The sequence below is a fragment of the Nuphar pumila genome, chromosome 11 (assembly GCF_984573655.1).
Source record: "Nuphar pumila chromosome 11, dmNupPumi1.hap1.1, whole genome shotgun sequence".
In the NCBI taxonomy this organism is placed as follows: Eukaryota; Viridiplantae; Streptophyta; class Magnoliopsida; order Nymphaeales; family Nymphaeaceae; genus Nuphar; species Nuphar pumila.
The window spans coordinates 14,487,853-14,498,535 of NC_143259.1; the positions used below are offsets into that span (position 1 = coordinate 14,487,853).

The window sequence follows — 10,683 nt, forward strand, 5'->3', positions numbered from 1 at the left end:
GCAGCTGCAGCACAACAACTCCGGTGGTCGGCGGTCACAACTGGTCGGAGGTTGATGAGGGGCGCATCACAGCAACGCCTCAGTACCTTGAGCGTGTGCCTCGCCTCTGAGGCGTACGCTTCAGGTACTGAGGCATACGCCTCGCCTCTCACAACACTGGACCTTAGCGTTCTAACTTATGAGACATACGTAATGAATTAGGAACTTATTGGAGCAATCCCAAATGTTAGAATGCAAGACCTTCAAATCTTTTAGCCAATTCCTTGAAAGGGTTTCAACTTCAGAGGGGAAAATATTACAAAGCCATTAACTATAGAAAGGGTCTACACTGTACGCGCATCAGCTTAAGTTAAGGATACATATAGGAGGAATGTAGGATTGCAAACGGGTGGAATTCAGAAAGCCAAATTTGGCTTCCCCGGATTCAAGCCGAGCTGACTTTCCAATATATTTTTGGGATCCGAGATTCGATCAGTGTGCAACCCCCACTTTCGTATTCAAGTGAAACAAACATACCAACTCCTGTGGGGCCTACAGTCAACCCTGAAAATGGATTTACATATGTAATTTTTTCATGCATGGGATGGCCTTCTCATGATGGAATGTCTTTTCCATAGTAGACTTTTCTTGTTGGTAGGAACGAAGCAATCTTCTTGGCAGGAACGAAACAAACGAAGCCCTAGTCAGTTTGTTTGTTTGTTCCCACCACCAACCACTTTTGATGAGTGAATCCTTCCATACCATCTCCAGCATTTTTTAGAAACCCGTACTCATTCCCATGAAAAGCCTTTCCCTTCCATGATATTGAAACAAATGAGCCCTTAAGAGGGGTTGTAACAAACACCCCCTTAATTATTTTGAAATCTGGTTTCCGGAAGTGTATCCCGGATCTTTATTTTCTTGCTTTTTTATTTCTCATGTGTACACCATTAGCAAATGGGCATACTCATTATGGATTCATGAAAGGAATAAAGAGATAGATAAAAACGAAGATGGATATGATTATCAAGCCCACGTCTGTCAAAATTATCAAAAAGGGAAAACAAACTCCCCCAATATACAGATGACCTTTTCCCTACAAACGCCTTTCATAAAGCACTGTTGAACAACTTAACATACAGAAAACAATTTCCGAACAAAATATTAACAAAGTTCGCAATGAATAACAATTGGAACAGCTCATCTACTGTGAAATTTTGGTGGAAAAAGAATTAGAGAGAGTTAATTGAACAATGCTGCCAGTAATTTATGAGCGAAGATCAGGGGAACTGAAACGAGCTACCCAGTTGCGAATTCGATGAAGAAGGTGGTTTGATGGCAACCCAAAGCAGGGATATGGTGATGGCAATGAGCCCTGACCAAATGAACACAACAGTCGGTGTCCGCCCTCTCCGGCCCATTAGCCCCTTGGCAAAAGGATAGAGATGTGCCAGAACCCAGAAACTGAAGAAGACTCCTCCTAGCAGCCTGCTCCATTGTGGGATCACACTGTATATCGTCCGACTGAACCCTACACAAATTGCGATTAGATTTGTCATCATGATGGTAATTGGTGGGATCATCAATGATGACCATTTAACAATGTAGAGGTCCGCAAACTCATCATCAACATCATCACCAGCAGATTTGGAAGTCAATGTAAACGAAATCTCAATCCCTGCAATCACTTTCAGAAGACCCTGAAGCACAGCTGCTAAATGCGCACTGGTCCCTCCGATTAGCCAAAACTGCTCATTCCTCCACCACTCCTCAAGATTAATCCCCGACCACTTGATCTCTAGCACGGCAAGCATGGATAATGTGAGAGTGATGACCAACAGGTAGGTGAGAAAGGTCACGCTGAGGGTCTGAACGATGAACTGGCCAGAGAAAAGAGACAATGCAGGCAAGAAGCAGTACACAATAAGGAAGATGGAAGTGAACGGATAGATGCCGACATTGAGGTAAGCAATGCGCTGGAGGAACTTCATCCGTGTGCTAGCAAGAAGAGCATTGTTTCTTGAGAAGAAAATCTCAACAGAGCCAGTGGCCCACCGAAGAACCTGATGGAGCCGATCAGTCAGGTTGATCGGTGCCGTGCCGCGAAATGCATCTCGCTTGGTCACACAATAGATGGACTTCCAACCCCGATTGTGCATCCGGTACCCAGTAACAACATCTTCAGTAACAGAACCATAAATCCACCCGATCCGCTGGCCCCACTCTGTTTTGTCTTCGTACCAGCATGATATAACACTGACGGCCTCTGCTACGGTGGAAGCATCAAGCAACTCTCGGGGGATTGCAAGCGCACCAGGTGGCCTTCCATTCTTTATAGATGGATGATCAGCAAGAGGGCGCCCTTGGAACTCAGCCACTGGAATTGAGTCTATGAGGAAGGTTGAGTTTCCAAATTTCTTAGGGTGGAGGCAGGCCCTCATATCTTCATCATCAGAGTCACCTGAGTCACCCATCCTTAATGCACGGTTCTCCTCACTCACTGCAGATGATTTCTTAACACGGCCACGACCAAAACAGCAGCTGCAGCAACTACCCCGTTCCTTAGAGCGGGGTGGGTCAAACCCATAGAGAGCCAACCTACGGAATAAGCAACCTGTACCCACATATACCGGCCCTTGAAGGCCATCAAGTGCACGCATGTTGACATCAAAAAAGACTGTATTGTGGTTTGCATAGCGATCTGAAGGATCAATGCCCTCAAATCGTTGCGGGAACTGGACATAGCAGATTCTGTCACCACCTCTGTCCATCATGAAGCACATTCCTTCCCTCATGGCTTGAGAGTTATAAACATAGTGATCACAGTCAAGATTGAGGATGAAAGGGCCATTGGACATGATTGCTGATGCACGGACCAAGGCATTCATAGCACCAGCCTTCTTGTTGTGGTCATAGCCTGGGCGTTTCTCACGAGAGACATAAACAAGAAGCGGAAGACGTATATCAACATCAGAAAAATCCAAGAGATTGTCTTCTTCTGAAGTACCCTTCAGAGGTTCATCCGAAGGTGGCTTCAACATCACCTGCAGAACCACAAGGTTCAGACGTGCTGAGTTTTCTATCAACTGGAAGATAGGAATGACAATAAACTGCCAATATCACATAATTAAGCATGCCAAACTTCAAATAAAAAGATTGAAAATGTGTTATGTAACAAAGCCATCAAAAACCTTTGGAGGAGCCTTAAAGCTATACAAGAAAGAAAAAGGATCCAGTTTACAACAGATGATACTTCAATAACCAAATGCAGATAAGCTGGTTGTGTGATTTTCCAATTCAAAAGATGGAATCCAAATCTAGAAATAAGAAAAGAGAAAGGGCTCATAAAAATCAGGAGGAATTTACCTGAATGATTCCAGCATGATCACCACGTGAATGCTCAGGAGCAGGAACAGTCCAGGTTCCAGGCCAGTGAGTGCCATCTGCCATCCAGGTTGCTTTTGGGACTTTCACAGGTTCACTCACATCTTCGTCATCAAAAGCAGCAGCAGCCTTTTGCCTATGGATTTTCATAGCCTTTATCTCTTCTCTTGCATGATAAGCATCTGAGCGCCGCCTGATAGAATCTGGCAGTCCATTTGTCCGGACCTTGAACTCATCATACTCACGCTTCACCCTACGGCGATCCTTCACAAAGTCTGGCCTGACCTTGTTCTTGTATGGGTCACGCTTCAAGTTGAAATAGCTCTCTGGGTTCCTTGGCTCAATATCATGTTTCCGGCAGAACGGAACCCAAAGATTAGCAAAGCTAGCTGCCTCAGCCATTGCCTCAAATGTGAGTAGGGCACCACCGTCATCAGAGACATAGCAAGCAAGCTTCTCAACAGGGTAGTCAGCAGCCAGAATCGAAAGGATGGTGTTGGCGGTAACAAGTGGTGGTTCTTTCTCAGGGTCAGCAGTGGAAACAAAGACATCAATTCCTGGGAGGTCTGACTTACCAGTTGGATTATGAGGCCCTGGTTGTTCAAATTTTTCTTTGAGGATAGCAAGATCAGTAGATCGGTTCACAGGGCATAGCTTCGGCAGTTGATCGAGGAGCCAAGAGAAACCAAACCATACTTCACAAACAACAGACATTCCCCATAGCCAGATTGCATCTTGATTTGGGTGTCTAATCCTCCAGGTCAGGAAGAGGCTTAGAGCGACCAAACGAATGACTATGAGAAGCCTGTAAGTTTATCCAAGAAGCAACATCAGTACACAGAGCTACTTTTACCTTTGAAGATAAAGTATGCAAGGGAAATTATTGGTTCTTCTTTATGAATAGTTTAACTAAATGAGGATGTATGCAACACTATGGCCTCCCTTCAGATAAATTAGAACCTTAAATTTTAGTAATGTCAAACACATCTTATGCAATAATATAGGGAAAATGCCAAAATGTACTTGTTTTCTTAGTCATGAACAGCCACAGAAAGTTTTCAAATTTTAACGTAAAAATTACAACACTAACCTCTCACTTTCCAAGAAAAAAACAGCACGGGGATCAAATTTTAGAAGTTATTAATAAGTATTTCACTATAGTACAAATCAGACCGTGAGAATAGGGTGCCACTGATAGCCCATATGGAACAGCCCAAACCTCAAATATAATAGCCAAGAATGACAAGAAAGAACGGCAAACCTGGCCCTCTTTTCTGATGTAGGGTTTCAGTTTACTAACAACTGCTAATCAGAGATATGAATAAACAAAATCAAATGGAATTTCAATAAACAGAAAATGCAGAAGCATCTTTTGAAAGAGATTCCAATGTCAAATTTTGACACTCAAGGCTGATTTGTCTCTCCTCAAATGAGAGGTCCCTCAAAATCATCGAAGAAAAAAGAGGGGAATAACCATGGAAGATTGAATTCACCATATATGCATAATGACAGAGGTCAAACAAATAAAACGTAACACAGACGTCATGTACCTGTAAGGGCTGAGAACTGCAGCAGGGATCTTCAGCTTCCTAGTAAGTGGCCTCCAGGGTTTGCTCAACAACTCCGGAGGCGACTCCTCTGTCATGTCATTTTCATTCTCAGCTCCTCCATCCTTGGGCCAGAATGCATTACCATAACCATATGTACCTTTTGTCTCAAATAACCACCTATTGTGATCAAAGTCTCCTGTTTGGCTCCTCATCAGTGTTGATTTCGTAGACTTCAACAAGGACAACCTCCTCTCCATTTTTGACATCCCTGGAGGTGGAGGAAGCGGAAGAGGCAGATTAGATTCCATGTTGATCTCATCCATTTCAGTCCTATATGGCTCCTTACAACCAGGGCAATTGCCACCACCCTTGACAGCATCAAGATAACAGTCTCTACATATTTTGAAATCACATTCACATGGTAGTATATCAACCCCACGCTCATCACTCATGACCTTTCCGTCACAACCAGGAACTGCACAGGAAGAGCCCTTTGCTCCTGCCATCTGTGGGTGGATCGCTTCTGACTCGATGACCTTGTCCATGAGGTGAGCTCGGGTTACACTATTGAAACCGCCCGTAAAGATGGAATTGGAAACATACTGTTCTTCAACCTTCGCAGAGATGGTGGGATCCATAGGTTGATTGTCAGGGGTCGGTGGAATGTGGACAGTGTAGCTTGCATAATCCCCACTGCTGACATCACCAGAAATATCAATATCTTCACGGGAGTAGCTGACATATCGGCCACTGGCAGTTCGGCGGCCAAAAGTTACAGTAGGAGGTAGTGGAGGTCTCATTTGGGAATCTAAATCATCAGACATTCGATGAACCTGAGTGCCTTTAAAAGAATTAGAAGCCATTATAAACTCCCTCGAATGAAGACCGATGGAAAGTTCTGAATTTGCAGTGTTATGTGAAAAGGCTGAAGCGATCAAAAGATTGGTGTAGATTCAAGGTAGAGCTGTAAATAACACGGAAATCATGTCAAGCTGGTTTGAACGACTTCTAGTGGCAAATCTCCCCAAGCATAAATGATGTGAAACACAGACAGTTGCCAAATCAATTTGTAGTTTTGGCTAAGGACAAGAAATACAAAGCATAGTCTCCTAAAAGGCATATATCCTGAAACCAATTTCCCCCAAGATGAGGTAAAACTTTCTACGAAACACTTCCAGATAAGGTTTAAAAAGTCATGGGTTATCACTTAACGAGCAAACAAACCATCAAGAAGAGAATTCAAAGGCACCATTCTGTAACACCACCCAGTATTTTCTTCGCATATCAAAGAATATCTCTTTTGGAAGCCCTATGATAGCCTTCAGAAGAATCTCTGATTACCTTCCAAGCGCCGAAATAGCACCAGAAAATATTCTTAATGAGGTTCACAAAGAAAGAATAAGACAACAGTGCCCAAAGGCTTTCAGTACAACTTCAGATTGATACAAGCACTGAACAATAAAATCCCAAGTTCAAACCCCCACATGTACAGGAAGGCTGAATATATGTCAGCAAGTTCTTTTGGCATGCCAGAGGGTGCTAGAAAATTGGAAAGCTAGAAGTTTTAAGTTGGACATTCAGAAGCTGCCTGAAATCATTTAAAATCATGAGAGTGCATTTCCTCAAAACGTTTAGGAATCATGAACCCTGTGTGCGTAGAGATTCAATATGCCAAAAACCTTGATAAATTTCTCCTAAAAGATGGCTTGACGGGTTATGGGAGCTTTCATCGCAAAATAACAAAATAAAAGCAAAAGATCCCAACTTTTTTCCCGAACCAAGATTAAGTAAACCCCATATTTTCAAAGTCCTGGGAAGAATCAAACAAACACAGAAATTTTCAAACCACAAGCACTATCATTCTGTCAACTACGGATACACGAAGAAATCTTCAACACTACGGCAGAACCTGAACATCCAAAAGACCCCGATTACATCACCACTAAAATATGCACAAACTTGAACAGAAGAGATGCATCAGAACAGATACTAAAATTCTTTTGTCAAACATTCAGAAAGAGAAAAAGAAAGACGCATAGTTTTCTTCTTTCTTTTGAAATCGATTAAAACAGAACAGAACAAACCCTATTCTCAATGCATCCACCACATCATCTAAACAGTATGAGACAACAAATTCGTAAAAGAACAAAATAATAATAATAATAATAATAATAATAATAATAATAATAATAATAATAATAATAATAATTGCACCCTAAAAATTCCGAAAGCTAATTTCATCTTTCCGAGCGAACAAAAGGCGACCCTTTTTTCTTTTCTTTTTTCTGAAAACATATTTAAAAAAATCATAAAGAAATTCAAAAGTAAATGGTTCGGAGAAAAAAAAAAGGAAAAACAGGCTTTAGCGTCTACTAAGCAAAACCGGGCCATACTTACATAAAAAAAAGGCACCGGATTCTTCATTATTCAAGTCCGGTAAGACGTAAACGAAGCAGTGAACCCTTCATCTTCATAAATCCACCAAAATAAACAAAATGACCGCAAAGAAAACCGACAGTCCACTAAAAAACAAGCACAACTCCAAACAACATTCAGATTTAACAGTTCAATAACCAGACCTCTTTCTCGTTCATTTGAAAACACAAGTGATACGAAAAAACAATGATCGCCGGTAATCTACCAGAACCAACACAAAAAGGGATAAATAAAAAACGAAAACTAAAGTAGAACAAATCGTCCAGCAAAAATCAAGCACTAACTTAAAAAATAAAAAATAAAAAATAAATCGAATTTAATAGCTCCGAAAGAAATCTCACACCGATCTCTTCTTCAAAAAACACTGTAAGAAATACAAAATCTCACGATCTTCGCAGACCCACAGTGAGTGAGAGAGAGAGATATCATCCACCAGAATCCATGCATTACTTCAAAAAAAAAACTCAGATTTACTCAACCACACGACAGAACTACACAGTTTCATCCAAAAACCCGACTGCTAATTCCGTCCTCCCTCCGAAAACCGAGAAAAAGACTAAAGAAAGCGCTGAGAGATAGCGATTCTACGTACCTTGCTCTAAAAAAATCCGATCGTCTACTTCACTACCCGCTCCCGCATTTCAGAGAGCGAGAGCGAGAGCGATAAGGAGCATAAAAGCACCAGCACAAGAAGAAGAAGAAGAAGAAGAAGGATAAGAAGAAAAAGAAAAGGGGGACTTGGACGGGATCAAAGGGGGAGAGGGATTTGGACGGGATCAAAGGGGGGTCGTCACTCTGTCGTCGACCTGGCCCTTACCCTATACGCCATCGCGTTGCCTTTTTCTTCCTTCCCTCCCTCTCTCTCCTTATTAAGAAAGAAGCAGAGGAGAGAGAGAAAGATTGAAGCTTTCTTTAGAAGCTCAGACGGGTCTTTACCGAAACGCGGACAGTGTGGAACCAGTGTCATCAGTGGGTGAGGCGGAATTTACAAAAATCTCCCTACTGCTTCAGTCAAAACTATCCGAGTCGAGTCGGAACCTCGGCTCGGAGAGAGTCTCCGGTGAAGAACGGTCGGGACGTGTTTGGGACGTAGTATTTGAGAGAAATTGATGGAAACGCATTGAAATTTAAAAAAAAAAAATCGGAATCTTTCCAGAAGAAGGATTTGTCTATTGTGTCTAGGGGTGGCAATTTCTGACACGACCCGCCAACCCGACCCGTCGGGTTGGGCTTAAGCCAATCCGTTTAATACACGGGTCGACCCGCGTAACCCATTTATTAAACAGGTCGGGTTCGGGTTGGGGGTATGCCAACCTGGCTGACCCGTTTAATAAACGGGTTAGGCGGGTGGGTCAACCCGCCAACCCGTCTGCTCGACCCGTCAACCCGCCAACCCGTCTGCCCGACCCGTCAACCCGACCCATCAACCCGTCAACCTGCCTACCTGCCAACCCAATCCGTCAACCCGCCAACCCGACCCGCAAACCTGAAAACCCGTTTACCCGACCCAACCCATTTATTAAATGGGTTGGCGGGTCGGGTTGGGTTCGTGATTGCCACAGCCGACCCGTTTAATAAACGGGTCGGGTTCGGGTTGAGGTATGCTGACCCGCCAACCCGACCCGATTGCCACCCCTAAATTTGTGTCCTCTGCCTAGAAGATTCCAAAGCAAGGTTTTGGAAAGAAACCGCACAATATTCCCTCTCCTATTCTCCCAACTCCACCAATTCTTTTTGTCCAAACAGCATAATGAACAAACTCAAAGACAAAACACCCTCTTAGCCACTCACAAATGTCATGGTTATAAATCGTGTTCTCCTGATTTTTTCAGAAAGAGAAAACCTCATATAAATTGAAAATTGTTTTCTTTTTAAGGGAATTTAAAAAAAAAATCTCTATACATAATTAATCAATTAAAATAAAATAATAATAACCCGTAAGGTATAAAAGCTTATCAAATATATAAAAAAAAATGGATAACATCAAAACAAATAATATCATGATAAATATCACGAAAATATAGAATAAGTAATACTTGGAATTCCTCACAATTTGAACACGATCAAGAACCGAGTCAGACTCGTGAATTCCTCACAGGGTTTTGAGGGCAATTTCGTCGTTTAGTTTCTTTCCGCACCGCTCTCGATGAGGGCATTTCGGACATTCCTCATCCCCTGTCCCCTCGTGGACCCCGCAGCGGCGAGAAAGAGAGAGCGGGGATAGAGCGGAAACGTCTTCATCGACGGGACTGAAGGAGCCTGACACGTGGCGTCATATCAATCATCATGGTGGGTCCCACTCATACAACGAACTTAATTTTCGGCGGCATCTTCGCGTTGGTCGTAAATAAAATTGCTACTATTTGGGCCGGGTCGGGTATGGACCAGATACGAAGCATACCGGCACTGCATACAATATCCAGGAATCCCTTTTCAGCGACATGTTGGATCTAGGGATCCCTAAGTCATACCACATCCGTGTGGGTTCGGAAGATTGTGCATGCTTCCTAGTTCGGATGCTGTTTTAGAAAAGCATGGTTTCGGATCCATATGAACCTGATCCAGCTAAGGAGGATCTAAACCAACCCTGGTTAACGACTGCTAAATCCCGGAAGGAAGCCCACATCCTGGCCCACCCTATTATAAACGTTATGTAATAAGGTTTAATTTGATTTTTTTTTTACCTTGTTAAAAGTAAATTTACTAAATCATTTTTTTTTTGGAAAATCAGAATACCATCATCACATGGTTTTTTTTATCAATTTTATTGACAAAATATTTTTTTTTTAAAGGCATTTATCCACAAAATATTTACCTTACAACTTCACTTGAGTTAATGACATCACACCATCATAAAACCAAGCGAACCATTTTTCCCTTGTGTTGAGGGACAATGTACTAGCTTTTCTTTTTAATTACTTGTCGTGAAATTTTGAAATTGATGGAAAAAAAATATTTTTATTGGTTTTTTATTTCCCATAAATTTACAATGACTGTGCATAACGTCAAAAGATTTTCTATCATTTTCACACCTATATTAAAAAAAAAAACAATTACCTTAATATTTGTCTCCCTCCAATGACCCCTTAAACCAAAACCCACTTTGACATCCACCTTTGTTATGAAAAAAAAATAAAAAAATACCTTTGTTGGTTATTATTTAGGATAAATTTGCAATAACTAAGCATCAAACTCACAAGATAATGACATCTTTTTTACTGTTTGTATACCATGGGATGATGCATGGATCTTATAGCACCAGATAGTTCTAACAATTTTTCTTATAGCCCTAAAGCATGATTTAAAAGCGTTGAATGTCAAATAGTGCATGCAT

The 10,683-nt window shown here is 41.9% G+C and overlaps 1 protein-coding gene across 1 annotated transcript; it reads right to left on the minus strand.

Annotated features, from left to right (window-relative positions):
- Positions 1 to 981: 981 nt before the first annotated feature.
- LOC149822070 (cellulose synthase-like protein D3) lies at positions 982 to 8,232 on the minus strand. The gene is made up of 4 exons (XM_089980882.1): positions 7,942 to 8,232; positions 4,914 to 5,877; positions 3,346 to 4,168; positions 982 to 3,023 (listed from the first exon to the last, which is right to left on the minus strand). Exons 2-4 carry the CDS (start codon positions 5,774 to 5,776, stop codon positions 1,260 to 1,262), a joined length of 3,450 nt encoding a protein of 1,149 aa, XP_089837008.1. The 5' UTR covers positions 5,777 to 5,877; positions 7,942 to 8,232; the 3' UTR covers positions 982 to 1,259.
- Between the last annotated feature and the right edge of the window lie 2,451 nt (positions 8,233 to 10,683).